The 19,842-nt window shown below is 35.7% G+C and overlaps 1 protein-coding gene across 11 annotated transcripts in view; it reads right to left on the reverse strand.

Moving 5' to 3' along the window:
• Positions 1-11,815: 11,815 nt before the first annotated feature.
• The window catches only part of agap1 (ArfGAP with GTPase domain, ankyrin repeat and PH domain 1), a 348,474-nt gene continuing 340,447 nt past the window's right edge, over positions 11,816-19,842 (reverse strand). For 9 of the 11 annotated variants that reach the window (XR_012407728.1, XM_001921491.9, XM_009302288.5 and 6 more), the window contains 2 exons: positions 14,693-14,948; positions 11,816-12,930 (listed from right to left, as the gene is read on the reverse strand). Coding sequence is in view for 8 of the 11 variants with exons in the window: in XM_001921491.9 (XP_001921526.3) it covers positions 12,724-12,930; positions 14,693-14,948 (463 nt within the window). In the remaining 3 variants the exon portion in view is untranslated. The remainder of the gene's footprint in view (positions 12,931-14,692; positions 14,949-19,842) is intronic. The other 2 variants (XR_012407727.1, XR_012407726.1) reach the window with 1 other exon arrangement.

Below are 19,842 nucleotides of genomic sequence, written 5' to 3' on the forward strand. Positions count from 1 at the left end.
CGGGAAAAATAACCAAAACGGTGTTTATAGCTTGGGCTAACAAAATAATTACCTCAAACCAATCTCAAACAATCGAAAGACTTCTGCTTAATTTTAATTGTTTAGTCAACTTCAAATATGAATTTGTATATTTTAAAACAGTTTACAGATGAATAACATTTATAAAAACAACAGCAATTATATGTAATTATTATTTGTAACATTTATATGGTAATTATTTCTTATTACATTATAAAGTTTTCGCCATCTGTTGGCTATAGGGCTCAGTTCGAGCTCTGTTAGTGCAGATGATGGGAAATCATGTCAGTTTGTGGATGGTGGAGTTTTGTGACAGGAGGATGTGCTTCGTGAATGGATTTGAGGGTCAGGGTGAGAGACTCACAGCCGCATGTCAGCCTTGATCTCCGACTCACTTTACTCGACCTGCTTCGTTTTATAGGATGAGGAATAACGAGCCTGTTCGAGCCATGCGGGACACGACGGAATCCTTGAGACGCAAATGTAAATCAAACCGAAATTTGTAAACAGCCTCTGCGGTTACAATGCAATACGAGAGGGGACAAAGTATTATCGTTGCTCTTTAAAATTCGCAGGTTATGTAATCAATTATAATCTTATTATAGCCTAAGACTTTATCTGCCTTTATTTTTAGAAGAGTATTACTTTATCTACATATTTAGCTTTGAAACAATTATGTCATATTCAACGGTGTAAAGAGACTCATTGAGCTCGTTTTCCCCAAATATGACTTATTAAAAACGAGATTCAAGTCAGTATAATGTCAATTAAGACTTTGTAATTTCTACACAGTTATTACATAAATGCAAGCACACAAAAACACATCATTATTATATACAAATGGAATAGATTAACAATTGATATTTAACCCTTTAAAAATGTAGAAAATATTTACCTTATCATGAAAATATATTTTTTAAAGATATTACACTACTAATGCTAACAATAATAATGGCCTATTAACAATAATAATGATGATAATAAGCATTTACATTTTTATTTAAGCTTTTAAATCAAACACAAATTGGGAAATATTTGGTAAAAGACGATTTGATTCTGGTCAAACAGTGTCCAATTCTAAAAATACGAATTACAAAAAAGGACAATGCGTAATTATTTAAAATCCTTACTGAGTCTTGATATAGATTCAGATGCCTTGATTTTAATCTGCTTTGCAAGATCGATGATTTCAGTTTGATTAAGTTCTTGGTTAAATTTTCAATTCTTGATGATATACAGTGAATACATTTAAAACAAGCTTTTGATAATTGCAGAAATGAACAACAAACATGAGTTTACAAATGGAAAGTTAATCAATTAAACACTTTTTATTTATGGTCCACATTTTATTTCAGGAACCAATCACTTTTTTATTCAGTCAGAATTGGAATATAGAATATGGGAACAAAAGAAGAGTTCAGAAGCAAAAACCTTCAAGTGCCACCTGAAATTTTCTCCTAAAATGAGCATTTTCCTCATGTTGCAGTGTGTAAATTGAGTAATTCCAGTCTTATGGCAAAGAATAGCTTCCTTGTATTGTCTTTAAATTAAAATAAGTGGACACACTGAGAGGCTGAAAGAAATGCTCATTTTAGAAGAACATTAGATGTTTTTTTGCATCTGAACTCTTTAAATGGATTCATGGCTTTTGAAAATCAATACTGAATCAGCCATTTTAAAAAATCTAAACAAAATAGTTTTTACTAATCAGGGTGAAATTAGTAAAATCATTGAAACATAGTTCTTTCTACTGCAGTTGTTAATTATTATTAAACTGCAATACTAATGTATCCTCCCAGGGGAAGTGAATTATTGTTGGTAGCAGATTTATTGTTGTATAATGCAGGTCCTGAGCATTGCAGTAGATCAGACATCATCAGTGCCACACACACAAAATAATAACAATGATGCAATGGTGCATGATGAAGTCAGAAAACAGACTCTACATTCATGCATATAATAAGCGACACGAAAAGCGAGCTGAAAGGTGTTTCTAGAGGAGCTGACGTAGGGAGAGAAGGAAAGATCTGACATTTTCCTAAACTCTAATGAATTTTTTGGCAAATTGTAATCAAGGCCGGCCGTGGCGTCTGACAGATAAATGGGCCCGAGGGGATTGAGTCGAGCCTCAGCTTTTCACTCCAGCCTGTCCCTCCTGTACTAAATTAACAACGTCAAATTAACCTCCAATGATTAATCCTGACGGAGAGCACAGACTGCACCGCCAGAGAGAAACACATACACACACACATAAGCTGTAAAACTTCAGGAAAATTTATACTAAACAAAATGAAACATTAAATAAATAAATACACTAATATTTGTTGATTAGAGCAGTAGTGTAATCAGGGAAAAGTGTAATATAGTATCTGATTTTAAAAGGTTTATAAAATATTCACATCAACAAATTTCTAATTTATAACATTGTGTTATTTTTTGGATACACAAAAATTCAATGCTTAGATGCAATTTTTTTTTCTATATTGGTCACCCCCACCCCACAGACAGACAGACAGACAGACAGACAGACAGACAGACAGACAGACACACACACACACACACACACACACACACACAACTGGCATTTATAATTTGACATTTTAAAATATTTTGAGTGAGAACAGGTGAGTTTTAACGCTGCAGTGTAGTCAATCAGAAATGAGGATTAAATAACCAACAAATCATATATAAATATATGCCAAATTTACAGATTCTCAGATTTGTTTATTATATTTAACATGTTATGTCTTTTTATTTATTTTGTTATCATATCAATGTTAAATGACAGAACATGTGTGATTCATTTAATGTAATAATATAAAATATAATATATTTAGTCATGAAGTAAAGGGGACTACCTTTTGATTAAAAGTTGGATTTTCATGTTTTAAAAGGCATTTTACTCAGATATTTAATATATTCTGTCCCCATATCATAATCATATCAGAAAAAAAAAACATTTGAAAAAGTCAAAATAATCAATCATTTAATCACACAAAATGTTGAATTGCTGAACGACACACTGAGAATTCTTCAAAAATTACACTTTTCATGTTTACTAAACACATTTGTGTGCAGTTTTATTTGCTATTTTATGAATATGTTTATATAATAGGGATTTATGGAATGAAAATGTTTCTGGTAAAATAAGGATGAATATGGGGTGATGATGAACAGATATACAGTTGAAGTCAGAATTATTTGCCCCCCTTTGAATTTATTTTCTTTTTAAAATATTTCTTACATGATGTTAACAGAGCAAGGAAATTTTCACAGTATGTCTGATAATTCTTCTTCTAGAGAAAGTCTTATTTGCTTTATTTCAGCTAGAATAAAAGCAGTTTTACATTTTTTAAACACCATTTTAAAATTATCAGCCCCTTTAAGCTATATTTTTTTCGATAGTCGATAGAACAAACTATCGTTATACAATAACTTGCCGAATTACCCTAACCTGCCTAGTTAACCTAGTTAAGCCTTTAAATGTCACTTTAAGCTGCATAGAAGTGTCTTAAAATATCTAGTCAAATATTATTTATAATTAAAAATATAATTAAATATTATTTGTCATCATGACAAAGATAAAATAAATCAGTTATTAGAAATGAGTTATCAAAACTATTATGTTTAGAAATGTGTTGAAAAAAAATCTTCTCTACGTTAAACAGAAATTGGGGAAAAAATAAACAGGGGGGCTAATAATTCTGACCAACTGTATTTGATTATAGCGAATGCGTGAATGCAATTAAAAATCTTTTATGTTAGTGCCAAAACTCATCCTAGAACTGGTTGTCAAGTACGTTCATTCGCACAGTTCAGGGATCAGTTGTAGATCTCTTTTCATTTGTAGCAGAGATATATTGAATTCTAACAGACGTTATAGTAGCAGACGCTCACAGAGAAGATCTTACAGCACGTCTGTCTCTGAACGGCAGGATTAGAGGATGTGATTTTCCAGCTCTTTCTCTCTGAACATTTGGATTATCATCACAACATGATGGTGCAGCTCACGCCTCATTTCAGGGCTTCTCTAGCATTTCTAATGCCATTATTGTGTGTGTGTGTGTGTGTGTGTGTGTGTGTGTGTGTGTGAGAGAGAGAGAGAACACACACATATCATGATAGATGAACAGCTCTGTTAATGCACTGAACCAGTGCTTTGCCTCATTGGATCTCTAAGTGGAACTGATTTATGATGAGAGATGATCAGAGTAGATCTGGACAAGATGCTTCAGGCTTTGCTGCTTCTGGAGCACCACTGATATTTTAAGACAAGTCACTGCAGGTGAACAGGGTAAAAAAAACAAAAAAAAACAATAGTTATTACCATACTTCTCCAGCTGATTGATTATATTAAGATTTGTAGGAATTTTCAGTATTCGCACATTTCGAAAATCTGAAATTTAAATATGCAAATGAGCCATTTTGTCATTAAATATGTACTCATTTTTATGCATTTATAGCACCAAAATATAAACGCTGGATTGAGCCACTATTCGACATTTAGAGTGAAAAAAAAATAAAGAAAATTTGGGGAATTTTTTAACTACATAATTAAAAAAAAAAAATGGAGAGAAATAAAAATTAAAATCTATATATTTTTTACAGAATAAAATATACAATCGGGAAAATTATAAGTGAACAAACTGAGACACTGAGCATTTTTTTCAGCCTTCTACATTTGTCTTCAGTTGTTTCACTTTAAAGCAACAAAAGGAACTTATTCATCACTAAAAAAGTAAAATTATATATTTAAATCATGTTTATAATATCATAAATCCATTTAAAAAGATCATGTTTGATAAAGACATTTAGAAACATCCAAACTCAATTTAACGATTAGAAATATAGACCGCTTTGAAGGAAATTTTCTCAATATTAATTCTTTTTAAAAAACAGATTTATTGTTTATTAATATAGTTTATTCTAAGTCAAATATTATTCTGTACTAATGAAGATTACTTATTCAGCTTTCAGGTGAAATATCAATTTCAATTTCCAAACACTAACATTTGTATGATAGTTTATAGAATAAAACTAAAGTTAAAACTGTGATGTTTGCTGTAAATTCTGCCGAAGTGGTGAATTAAGACTGTGTACAGGGAACACATGAGAGAAAAACAGCCTTTAAAATGTGTTTGTAGTTGCCATTTTCACCAAATTGATCAAGTGCAACAAAAGAAATGTAAATACTAGCTGTTTCCTTTACATGAGATTGAAAAAAGATTTTCAAATCTGGCAGGTGCATGAAAAAGAGTTTTTCCTGAGGCTTCATTTCCCACAGCTCCTGTCAACCCTCGACAGCTTACAAGCGGCAAATGTTTGTGAAGGGAATTATAAGAAAACAAACACACTTCCTGCCACCAACTTCTAATCGCGCTCCCACTTCCCCTCTCAAGCACGAAACATTTCCTCTTTCTTCAGATTGCTCTTTTCTCTCCTTCTGCCTTGTCTAATCTCTTTAATTACATCTGTTTTCCTGGGCTGCTGAGGCCTCTTTTGTCCTCCCGGTCAGGGGGCTTTTGTGGGGGCAGATCTGAGCTCTGCATCCCCTCCTCAGATGCTTTGTGGATCTGCGGCTCTTCCTGAGCAGGAGAGGATGAGAAGGGGATTAGAGGATCTTTATCTCATTAGAGACACAGTGAGTCGACTCTAACGCCTTCATCTGCTCTGCGGAGGCCAGAGAGCCCAGCGCACCCGCTGACAGACTCCACTGAACATACATGTGCACGGGAGATACTTAGCAGACAATTTGAGGAAAACAATCGTTTGGTATTTTACGTCTGAAATAAAAGCCTGGGTATTTTGTAAGCTTTTTTTAAATATGGTTATTAAATCTCAATTTTAACAATACTGCAATAATGAGGTACCTAAACAATTAAAACAAAAAAAATTATAATTCAAGTACACTACCTGACAAAAGTTTTGTCGCTTATCCAAGTTTTAGGAACAACAAATAATAACTTGACTTCTAGTTGATCATTTGGTATCAGAAGTGGCTTATATGAAAGGCAAAGGCGTCTAGATTACGCTTATTTACCCACAATAAAATATGATTATGCCTTGATTTTTAATTATTTAATTAGGACAGTAAGGTCTGACTTTGCTTAGATAAAAGTCTTGTCACTTAACAAAAATAAAGTACCGTATAGCATATAAAGTGGAAAAATAATGAAGATTGTGTATGACTCCCATGAGCTTGGACAACTGCATCCATACATCTCTGCAATGACTCAAATCACTTATTAATAAAGTCATCTGGAACGGCAAAGGAAGCTTTCTTGCAGAGTTCATCTAGAACATCTTTGTAATGTAATGGGCAGCACAAATGTCTTGATACCTCAGGCTGTTGATGTTGCCATCCCTTCTGCACACCCCCTACTGAATGTAACCCCAAACCATGATTTTTCTGTCACCAAACTTGACTGTTTTCTATAAGAATCTTGAGTCTATGCGGGTTCCAATAGGTCTTCTGCAGTATTTGTGCTGATTAGGACGACGTTCAACAGATTATTCATCTGAAAAATCTACCTTCTGCCACTTTTCCAAATGATCCACTAGAAGTCCAGTTATTAGTCTAACTGAGGAAAAAAGTTTGAATACCCTCCCATTTATTCACAATACGGCTCAAATCACACAAAGATATACCACATAAGATGCACGATATTAGTAAATAATTACTCAGCATTTTGAACAAGGCTTGCCCTTTCTAAACCTCTGAGATTTATTTTGGTGTGCTCCTGACTGTTGAAGTGAGCGTGAGCACCATGGAGAGAGCAAAAGAGCTGTCTGAGGCCTTCAGAAAAATATCTGTAGCAGCCTAAGATGCTGGTAAAGGATTTAAAAAGACCTCTAACGACTTCAAAATGAGCCATTCCACTGTCTGTAAAATAATCTACAAGTGGAGGGCTTTCCTCGAGAGCAGACCGCAAGATACTAAAAGAGCTCTCCAAAAACCCTAAAATGTCTTTATGGGACCTACAGCAGGCTCTGGCTACTGTTGATGTGAAAGTGCATGTCTCTACAATCAGAAAGAGACTGCACAAGTTTTCATGGGAGGTGTGCAACAGATGAGTCCAAAATTGAATTATTTAGACAGCATTCCAGGAAAAGAACCTCATACCAAATGTGAAGCATGAAGGTGGTCATAGTTTGGGGTTGCTTTGCTGCAGCAGGACTTGGTCAGCTCACCATCAAAGAATCCATCATGAACTCTAAAGTGTATCAGGGGGCTTTAGAACCACTTGAAAGTATCTGTCTGAAAAAAGATGAAACTGCAACAGGACTTGACAATGACCTAAAACAGACAAAAACATAAATCAATCAAGGACTGGCTAAAAATTATGGAATGGCAAAAGCCCAGACCTTAATCCTATTGAGATGCTGTGGGGTGACTTGAAACAAGCTGTACATACAAGAAACCCCTCAAACATCCCACAGCTGAAAGAATTCTGCATTGAATAGTGGCCTAGACTAGTAGATGGCTACAAGAAATGGCCCCCTGCAGGTATTTCAGCCAAAGGCCGTTAAAGGGTAGGGTGTCCTAACGTTTACCTCAGAATATGCATTCTTGTAAAATTGGTTAAATAAACTTTTTGTTTTTATTTTTGAGATTAATTAACTATATTAAAAATCTTTAAATAACACCCAGGCTTTCATAGGATGTCCACATTTTTTTCACATGACTGTAAGGACATATTGTAGATTTAGATGTGTAACTTTAGAGTACTACTTCATTATAACTTATATTAGATTTATCAACTATAATATAGCTATTGAGTAAAGGGCAATAACATCATATGAATAAACGTGATTGTTATTGTAAAGTTATATATTATATATAGTCTTTTTTATTTATTTAAGTTTTTGCTCAAATGTTGGCATATTTGTAACACTTGAATCATTCAGATCATAAATCAGATCAGATAATTTAAGTAATTGCCCCTTAATCTAATAACCTGTTGGCCGTGATTTTGCAGCATTAACTGCAATCAAGCATTAGCGATAACATGCAGAGTAATTCACATCACTGTGGAGAATTTTTGACTCATTTGTCTTTGTAAAATTGTTTAAATTCAGTTATATTACTGGAGTTGAGCATGAATGGACTGTTTAAAGGCTGTTCAACAGCATCTCTGGATTTTGACTTGGCCATTTCAAAACTTTTCCTTTGTTTTTCTTGAGCCACTCAGTGCTGGGCTTGCTGGTGGGTTTTAGATCACTGTCCTGCAGCAGAACTTAAGTGTGCTTGAGCTTGAGGTCACCCAGACATTCACCTACAGGGTTTTGTGATAAAGAGCAGAACTGATGGTTCCATCAATTATAGGAAGTCATCAATGCCTTTAGATCCAGACCATCTCAATACCACAACCATGCATGACTGTTGGTAGATGTTCTTTTTACGAAATGCTGTGTTGGTAGCAGGACACATGCCTTTCTAAAAGTTTATGTTCTGCCTTGTCAGTGCACAGAAAATTTGTCAGAAAGTCTTTGGGATAAACAAGAGTCATTTTCTGTTGTGCTTTTTGCTCAGCAGTGGCTTTTGCCTCCAAACTGAATACCACTTTTTTGCCCAGTCTCTTTTATTATAGTTGAATCTTGAACACACTGAGTTTAATTCAATTCTTTAGATGTTGTTCTGGATTCTTTTATGACCATCTGGATAAGTCGGTGTTTGATTGGTCGAAGTTTCTTTTCACTTCTGGGAAGTTTCCTAGCTTTCCCTATTTGCAAAATTTTCTAAAAAGAAATTTTGATTTCTTTTTTTAAATATTTCCCAAATGATGTTTAACAGAGGAATGACTTTGTCCACAGTATAGTCTATAATATTTTTTCTTCTGGAAAAAGTCGTATTTGTGTTAATTCACCTAGATTAAAAGCAGTTTTTAATTTAAAAAAATATTAATTTTATGTTCAACATTAATTTAGATTTTTTTTCATTGTCTACAGATCAAACCACTGTTATACAATTACTTGCCTGATTACCCCAACTCACATAATTAACCTAATTAACATACTTAAGCCATTTAATGTCACTTAAAGCTGAATACTAGTATACTGAAAAATATCAAGTAAAATATTATTTACTGTCATCATGGCAAAGATAAAAAAATAGTCAGTTATTAAAAATTAGTTATTAAAACTATTATGTTTAGAAATGTAATCTCACAAATCCCATAAATATAAACAAACAAAAGAGTAAAAATCAAGAGGAGAACATTATATTAAGAAGCTTTTTATTGAAAAGAGACACATTACAGTATAAGACTCTGCATCAGATATAATTTTTCAACACAGTACTGTACAGCTGACACAAACTCAATATAATAACAATAATAATTAGAAATACAACACCGATAAATTCCAATCAGAATGATCGTTTGGATGCCAATGGACTGAATAAAGGAACGAATGCAAAACCCAATAGTGTGAGAGAAAGAAAAGCTCCTCCTCTTACAGATTAGCATATTCATAAATAATGAAACGGGTCTCTTGGGTTCGAACGTAACACGGAGGCTGTGGATGAAATGAGGTAATAAACGCAAACAAAAAAGTAAACAAACACTACGCATTCTTCCATTTTTTACATCTATTTACACAAAGCAACGGGAACTGAAATAAAATCAAGGATATGTTAAAGCAACTTGGAACGTATTTATAAAAATCCCCAATTGATGGCATTGCTTTTACTCAAAAGGGAGTGAAGTGATGCTTTGGTTGCTGTCGCAGTATTCATTGGATTGTTGTCTCGTTTGCTCATTCATGCTATCTTTATTCAGTTAAAACATGGATAGATGATAAAAAAAGTAGATTAAAGGCCGACCAAAAAAAAAAAAACGTTCACAAGCTGATAAAAGGATGTTTTCATAATAAAATGGCAGACTCTTTAGCGTCACCTGTCAGGGTACAGTTTAATGAAGACGAAGACATTTACACAAAGAAGAGAACATTTACATCCGTTCATGCAAAAAGATCGAAAACAAAAACGACTGTTCTTCCACAGAAAGGATTCAAAGTGGACATTATATTGTGGGTTCTTCACAACGATTGATCTGTAGTGCATTTAGTCATAAATAATGGTCATTGTGGTAAAACCTCTAAAGGCCTGCTACGTTTATATACAAGACGAAAAAACGGCACCTTTTGGAGCTGCAAAATCAACTCAAACGTTCCTCTGGTAGTTTCTACCCGCAAAGCTTTTTTCAATTCTCACTGGTGTCCTCTGAACGCTTGGATAGCTACTTTTCTCTACACAATCCCAAATATCTACCAACTATCTTGAAGACTTTCAATATCGCTTGTATTGTGGAATATATTTATTCTACAACAGAGTCTCTCTCGCATCTCCAACCCTAAATCGAGTACCTTCACATTTCTACTACCTAGTGAAGAGCTAAATCAATGGGAGCTGAGATTAAATGATCAAAGCCTATATTATGGAGCAAGTCGATTTCAAACCCTGCATGGGATCCTGTGTGATGATATATATATATACGCCCTGAGACTGACATCGGCTTTACATCTCTCAAAAAAACAAACACAAAACAGCGGCAGGATTGACGTCCAAGAACAAGGTGAAAAATGATTACTTGTCCATCTACCTGGCTGAATTTTGGCTTTGTATTGCTTTAATACTCCTTGAAACACAAGAAAGAAGAAGAATATAAAGGCGAGGAGAAAAACGAAGTTATGAAAAACCATTGAGAGAAAAAGACGACAATACCTCAAACAGGCACAACTTAAAAAAAGAGGGTGAGGTCAAATATTTATAATAAACGCTTTCGTCAGGGGGCTGTCCTCAATACTGCTCTATTTAGTACTCTACTTCAAGAAAACGCAGAGTGAGAGAGAAGATTGGAGAGTATGTACAGATTGGGACTAAAGACCCAAAGAGTCCTTCTCTTCAATAGAATACACCAGCTTCAGGACTCTACAGTGTTAAAGTGTGAGATGACCTGAGACTGCATGAAAGTGACGGCCACCATTAGCAGATTTCAGTCTCTTGCTTGACAAAAAGCCCTGTGTGTTATGATATTCTATAAGACCTTACAAACCTACCTGTGATTTTTTTGTCCTAGGGGGAAATTAGGGGGAAAACCAACTTCTGAATCAATGACGTGGTTCTTCTGAATCTGTACACTTAAAGTAAATAATAAGTCAGTTGATGGACAAGAAATAAGGCCAGTTTGGCTGGTTAAAAGATGTGCTAAAACAAAGCTGGTGAAAATTAAAACTGAATTCCCTTTTAATTTGGAGAAACGCAAATCTTAAAAGGCTTTAAGAATCTTCCGTTGGTCCAGTAATGAGTGCTAAGACAAATGCTGCTCAAAAATGGGTAAAAAGTCAAACTCAAACCTCAAAGTTTTGACTCAAAATTGGGGTGACATTCCTTTCACACTACTTAAAGCAGTGGTGTCCAAATTCCATCCAGGAGGGCCGGTGTACAGCATACTTTACTCCAACTTCCCTCAACACACCTCCCTGGAAGTTTCTAGTATACTTTGAAAGAGCTTGATTAGCTAGTTCAGGTGTGTTGAATCAGGGTTGGAACTAAAATATGCAGGACACTGGCCCTCGAGTATGGACATCCCTGACTTAAAGGAACACTCCACTTGTTTTTTTGTTGTTGTTTTTTTTTTTTGCAAATAGGCTTATTTATGTCTCAAGTCTAAGTGTAGATTTATACTCAGTTTAGTTTTACCATTGTTTAATTCATTCAGCCAATATCCTGGCGGGATTACTTTTAGCTTAGCTTAGCATAGATCATTGAATTGGATTAAACCATTAGCATCTCCAATTTTTGATAATTTTACTATTTAAGGCTTGACAATTCTGTAGTTAGATCAAGTACTAAGACTGATGGAAAATAGATATTTGCTATTTTGTAGGTTGATAAGATAATAGTCACAGCTAGATAACTAGGTAACAGCATTTCATAATATCATGGCTGGCATGGCAGCGCAGTTTCTTGATTATTATGCCAGAACAGCAACTTTTAAATTTACAGGATGAAACTACAGAGGAGTCAAGCTTTAAAAAAAGAATACTATTAAACTTTTTTTTTTTTTTTTTGAGCGAGAAGCTAATGGTCTAATCTGATACAATGATTTATGCTAAGCTAAGCTAAATGTGCTCCCGCCAGATCTGTAGATCGCCTGAGTAGATTCAAAACTGGTAAAACACAACAGACTTGTAAAATAAGCATATTCCGCAAAACAAGTGGAGTGTTCCTTCAAAAACAAAGGAGAGAGGACAAAGTGAACATACTAGCTTAAACGGCTGAGAAAAAAACAGTCAGAACAGATTTAAAGTCTGAAAGTATAAACTAGATTGATAGAGCAATGTGAATATGGAGATGAAAGTCAGGACACATACAGAGTTCTCTGGGACTTCTTTTGAAGATCCTCCACACTGCCCACACACTCCCATCTTGCTTTGTCATCCATTGGACTCCATCAGTTACCAAATCCACACTCTATTCTCCCAACATGCACTTGGTAGATTAAGCTGGCGCTGACAGAAAAGCAAAGAGCAGGGTTTTAATTTTTGCTTCATCATCATCGTCATCATCATCAGTGTTGGGGTCTGCTATAGTGTCATGATTGTGATGTAGTGGTGGAGCTGTACATATGAAGGGGTGTGTGTGTGTATAGGGAGGAGTGTGGGCCAGAATACATGTTGAGGTGGATGTGAGTGTTTTGTTCCTCATATAACTGCACTGTTCATGCTGCTGCAGCTGTTATTGCGGTTATTGTTCCTGCGGGACAGGTTGGGCGTGGCCATGAGCGGGTAACGCTCGTCGGGACAGCCGTATTGAAGAAGCACGTCCATACACTCCTGACTGTTAGCTTGTCGTGCATACGCCAATGCCGTATTGCTGTGAGCATCCCGTGCCATGATGTCCACACCGTACTATAGAAAAAGACATGAAGAGAGTTTCAGTTATTGTTTGACATCATCGCTTCAAATCTACATAAATCTTGATTGGAGCTTATAAGTGCACCGCACAGCGGATGCTGAAATCAATGAACGCTTGCAGCAATAATGATACCAAAAAGCACAAAGATGTTCCACAAATTTTAAATTGGAGCACAAAATAAATGGCCCACATAGTTTAACTAGGCTATTATGGTAGTAGCAATTAAAGTGCAACAAAAACATGAACAAAGATTACCAGGTTGAGAAATCACTTGTCTAACAATGCAAACAGAAGTTTTGTCAAGTGTGTTCTTACAGGTTTTCTTATAGACCAGAGTGCTGAAACAGTGTATGAAATTAACTACACACCTGAAGTCATTATAATGGGTGTTTTACATGATTTAGTTTGTGCTAGACCCTGTAGTAAGTATAGGTAATATTGCTTTGTAAAAGGAAACAGGAGCACGCAGGCTTTATAAACTCTTGTGCGCATCACATCAGCTGTGCGCAACATCCTGAAGCCTTCATCAGTGGGTGAAGAAAGCCTGCGTCTCATCATGCGCATGATCATCCTCTCATTTTTTTCGGTCCCACTTTATATTAAGTGTCCTTAACTACTATGTACTTACATCAAAAAATAAATACAATGTACTTACTGTGTTTATAATGTATTTGAGAACACTTGTGGTGCTCTTGAGTTGGGATAGAGGTTGGGTTATGGACAGGTTTGGTGGCATGGGTAGGTTTAAGGGTGGGTTAAGGTGTAGGGATGGTCAGCAGTGTATTTACAAATGTAATTACAGAAGTTAATTACAGATGTAACTACATACATGTATTTAATCAAGCATAAGTATACCGTAAATACATGTATTTACACAATAAGTACATTGTAACAAACCAATAAATCCTGTGTAAGTACATATTAGTTAAGGACACTTAATATAAAGTGGGACCTTTTTTTCTTTCTTTTTTTTTCTTTCTTTTGCTTGCACGAACAGTTATTGTTATATTGTTACTAATAATGGTTTTTAGTATACTAAATGACTGAGTTAATTGACCGCTGAAGACAAAATTATTAGCCCTCAAATGAAATTGTAATTTTCTATTTCAAAAATTTCCCAAGCACTGTTTAACGGAGAACATATTGTTGTCAACACACACACACACACACACACACACACACACACACACACACACACACACACACACACACACACACACACACACACACACACACACACAAACATAATACTTTAAATAATTTATTTATAATAACTAAATATAGTAGAAACAAATACAGGAAAAAATAACAGGAAACACTGTGAAAGATGCTTTGTGCTTGGGAAATATTTGAAAAAGAATTCAAATTTGTTTTTGCAAAAAAAAAAAAAAAAAAACGACTGTATTTGTAAAAACTGCCTGGTAAGAGTTTACCTTTATCCATTACTTAGCTAATGTATTCACTAACATAAATGAACAATCAATTTTTTTAATGAATCAAAGTTTTTTATAATTTCAATTGCATTATTAAAATACAAAGGTTAGTCAATTAAATGCCATAAACTAATTGTTCTATCTTTCTGTTGATGAAATGAGGCTGGTTAACTTGTTTGCATGAGTTGACAGATCCTTGCGCTTGGTGTGAACTGACTGGAGCTTTTTAGGTTTCACATTGTGGTGTGAAAAGACCTTCCCTCAAATCAAACATTACTCTAGCCAGCGGTGTGATAAAAATAATGTGTGCTGCAACTCTCACCCATACGAGCAGCTGCGTGATCACAACATTCCCCTTCCGGCAGGCCAGGTGCAGGGCGGTCCGGCCATCACCTTCCCCGCAGGTTTCGTTGACCTCATCTCTGGAGCCGTGGGCCAGCAGAATGACCACCAAACGCAGGTCCTCCTCTGCTGTGGCCCGCAGTAACTGCTGTCCGAGAGAGAGCTCTGTGCATGTCAGCGATGCCAAAAACAACTTCTGCTCATATTTGGCCCGGATCCAGCGCTCACGTTCCTCTCTGAAAGCACACATACACAGACAGTCTAGATTTAGGCTTAGGACTGAATTAATGTCTGGCTGTCGACACACAGTTCACACCGGTGGCATGTTTTGATCCGGCTCTCATTCCAGATGACATTTAAAATCTGATGGGATTTGTGTACAGCCTTTTGATTTAGTTTCCAGTACAGCAGAAAACATTTACTAGCGCTCACGTCTCTATTACACAGCTAGCATCTAGACATTAACACTAAGAAATACAGGAACAACAAACAGGGTCCCACTCGAAGCCAAATATCAAACTCCTGGACTTTCATTCACTAAAAGCTGGATTTCTATGACCTGTAAGAAATAGAAAACCAGGCTGCTGATGTGTTTTGGATGATAATAAAAAAAAACAAATTGTATAAAGAAAACTGAAATTGAAAAAAACAAAACAAAGAAACCATATTCCCATATTTGAAGAAATATAAAAAAACTTCCAATGTCTGAAATTGACCTTTTAAAATTCCATGATATTTCCTGACCCATGGGAAACCTGAACAACTACTCTATATCTTACAAAGGTTTAATAAGAAAAGCAATGTTTACTTGAGAATGTACCATAAACCGTGTTGCACTACTTGCTTTTTTCAACCTTAAATACCTCTTTTGCATAACATCTCGCACAATATTGTTCTGTCTTATATAAAAGTTCTTGCATAGTTTGTTTAAGGTCATTTGTAGGCATACATGGAATCTGCACATGCAGAAATCTGCTGATCCTCACAGATCTTTAGAGGTTTTCACTGACTGTGCTTTAAAGATAAAGGGTGGACTCACACTATGCTATCCGAACCATGCCCAGCCCTGTTTCCTGGTTCATTTGAGAAGTGTGTGCGATTTGAATCGAGCTCATGTGTGATTCAGTTGGCCGGCCCTGGCCCAGTTGGAAGAGATGTGGTTCACTTGGGCTTTGGCACGGTGCGCTAGTGTGAGTGCAAGTGCGCCTGAGCCCAAAACTGAAGACGATTTATATTACATTTTTATATGGAATTATTAATCATTCTTACTGTTCAATGAACGCAAACTGTCATAGTTTATTAAAGATGCAAACCCCTCACAGCTCCACACCTTCAGCAAACCTCCTAACACCTGCAGCACGAGGACTATATGATTGTTTATGAGCGTCAAAAGTGGCTGAAATATTTGACTGCGTGTCACTGCTAAAACGATATAACTAAAGAAATCTCAACTGTGCTGAGCGAGAGCGCTTCTTAAACTGAACAGCGCATTATCGATGATGTAACCGTGCTCAGGCTCAAATGCAATTTAAGTGCAGGCCATCGGAGGAGACGGGACAAGCATGCTTTGGCAAGGTTCAAGGCAACTGTACATAGTGTGAGTACGCCCTAAGGGCCCTATCATACACCAGGTGCAATATGGCACAAGACGTGTTTAACACGATTTGTTATTTTACTTTACTATTACTTTACTATTATTAATATATTATTATTATTATTAATGGTAGTAGTAATAAAAGCCATATACATACAATACATACATAAAATAAGTAATACATATTTAATACATATTTAACAATTTAACCATTTTTTTGTACATTTATTAAATGTCACCTTGATGAACAGAATCATTTTCTTTAAATTCTTAAATAAAACAAAATAATAAAAACAACAAACAATAACTGACCCCAAGAGTTGGACTAGTAGTTTATATATATTTTTGCCAACAGACATCATTTGAGAGAGTATACTGTAGCGTCTATGATACAGCAGGTTAACAAAGCAAACACGGAGAGGGCCATCAGCAATCATTGGGTCGTTTACAGCAGCCCTCCTCATACTGTGCTATGATAGCACTTAATCCCTGCTAATCCCCGCAGAGTAAACAGCCTTTCTCAGACAACCCGGGATTAGTTCAGCCTCAGCTCCTATGTGAGGGGCAGAGGGAGTTCTGATACCCCCGGGGAGGGGAAGGGAGCTGGACAGAGGATATTGAGCTGTTCCCTAAAACACAGCTGCTCCTCGGGGAGTCTAAACCCAGGAGACCAAAGAACGGACATCCTACAGTAGCATCCCAATTTATGCTCAACAGGAAGAGTACACTGATGATGATGATGATCAGAGGTGTCAAAACTAAAATCAGAACATTTAAATCACAATCATAATTGCGAAATGTTAAAACTGCACTGTGGTCAAAAAGCATAGTGTAGAACAGGGATGCCCAAACTCGGTCCTAGAGGGCCAGTGTCCTGCATAGTTAGATCCAACGCTAATCAGACACACCTGGGCTAGCTAATAAAGCACACTGCCCTTTTCTCCCCATAGACTTTTATTTATACACATGCAAATGTGTCAGACCGGAAACACAAGTGTCGCGTCAAGTTTCGCAGTTCATTCATTGCAAAGTTCAAGCTTGGTGAACTCTGACCAGCGAAATCGCATCACTTGTCACTTGGAGTGAGACCAATCGAGGATCAAAACATGACCTCTCTGGACAGAAATTTAAAATATGGACCAATCACTCTTTTTTTTAATGTCTGATCATCTTGTTTAATCCCGCCCCCTTTTGCAGCGCCTTACGACAGAATTTCGCATGACCAAACTCTAGTGTGACCGCAGCTTTAGTAGGCTTGCTAGAAAAGTACTGGCAGGTGTGTTGAGGCAAGTTGGAGCTAAACTCTGCAGGACACCAGCCCTCCAGGACCGAGTTTGGGCATCTCTGGTGTAAAACCATAGATATATACACTAGACATCACATGCGGACCCTGAGCATGCACCAATACCGCCGCCACATTTGTACAGTGCTCCCAGCACAAATGTCATTCAACCGCACTTGTCATGACTAAAGCCAATGTGAAGATGCTGGACTTTAGTGCTGTGTATGGGTGTAGTAAGAAGCAAACAAATAAAACAAAGCACAAAGGCATCACATTTCATAGGTAAGATTTAATTTTTTACATTTTTGTACGTTACGAACTTTTGTGCTTTACAAGTCACGTTATTTATAATAATAATACAGTCACTTACTGCACTGGCCAAGGCAAAGGAGCACCAACGAGTACTAAATACAAGGCTTATGCTAGATTTCATTAATAAAATCAGCAAACAATAAAAATGAAATATGACAGCAAGACGTTGCGGTGATAGAAACTTTTATTATTGTCAGCTAAATGAACGAGTCGTTCATAATGGAGATTCATTCACAAACTAATTGCATCCCCATTAGAATGAGAAGTGAAAGCAGGAGAGAAGGTGTGTTTCAGGACACGAATTAGATCAAATTTAACAGGGAGTGAGGATAATACATTTCCATGCACACAAACACCCACTCTTTGTCAGCAATGCCAGTGCGATCACTAATCCATCAACATTGAAAAGTAATGTGAAATTATAATTTTTATAATTAAAAAAAATATTTGCAAACTGATAACTGGGAAAACTCCCAATCATAGATATATGTATATATGTGTATATATCTCTGGCTCTGGATGGCCAGTGCTCCACTGCACCTTGATTCCATCATTCATTTCAAAGGAGTGCTCCTCTGTACTAAAATGGCGGCTCTATTGACGCATTCCTTCCAAGAGACAACAACAGGGTAGGCGGCATCTAATGTAAATATCTATGGTGTAGAACAAGGGTGCTCAACCCTGTTCCTGAAGATCTATCTTCCTGCTGATTTCAGTTGCAACCCACATCAAACACACCTGTTTGTAATTATCCAGAGCAGTTCAGGTCCTATTTAAGTGTTTCAGGTGTGTTTGATCAGGGTTGGAGCTGAACTCTGCAGGAAGGTAGATCTCCAGAAACAGGGTAAAGCAACCCTGGTGTAGAATATATCGAAAGACCAATTTTCAACCTTACACCATCTGAATGATCCAGGAACAGAGCAAAATGTACAATGTGAAATGTAATAACTTTTTAGTAATAGTGATTTTTTTCAATTAAAAAAAACAAAAAAAAAAACAAATATATATATATATATATATATATATATATATATATATATATATATATATATATATATATATATATATATATATATGATGTACTCTAGACTTAAGAGATTCAATGTGCAGGTTTAGAATATAATGAATACATGTTTGCTAGTGATATACTGTACCAAATTTCTGACTGTTATTTGTTTTATATTTTTTATAATGTATATATATTTTTTGTTAACCAAAGCTGCGTAAAAATTGATTAAACAACTTGGGTAAAATTTAAATTCAATGGGAAAAAGCTATTAAATATATTAAAATATTTTTTACAATTTTAACACACTTTTAAAAACTAATCAGGATATAAACAAGTACACACAGACCCACAGGAACTGTATATACATCATGATATTGCCCCGAAGCACACAGCATAAGGTAAGAGATGACAGCTGTCTGTGCTATCTGGGGCTGCTTATTGATCATAAATGTATTGTTTTCACTTCTGCATTATGAAAACACAGCAATTCATTTAGCAACTGTTTGATACATGAATATAATTCAGTAAAAATGAATGCTAGAACCGAATGAGCACCGGCAAGAGCTTTCATTTGAGCTATAACTTGTACATGTGTCATATGAAAAATATGAAGATGAACCAATGTAAAATACCTAGCTCGGGTATCCAAAATACTGTGTGTTTAAGTGTAAATAACTTTTGTAAAGTAGAATAAAAACCAAAGTGATGCAAATGTGCATAGATTATAGATTCTACACTTTCGAACGAAACCACTTAAGGGGGTGTGGTGCAATGCTAGCCCTTTAAATCTTAAAGCGAATGTCGATGACGTTTAACTGGTTAAATTTAGTTACATAAAAAACTTAATTAAAATGGCCAGAAAAAATGTTGAACATATGCTCAAACATATTAATCATTCTTTATTGAATTAAATATATATTAAATACTTATTTA

The sequence above is a fragment of the Danio rerio genome, chromosome 6, assembly GCF_049306965.1.
Source record: "Danio rerio strain Tuebingen ecotype United States chromosome 6, GRCz12tu, whole genome shotgun sequence".
NCBI classification, from domain to species: Eukaryota; Metazoa; Chordata; class Actinopteri; order Cypriniformes; family Danionidae; genus Danio; species Danio rerio.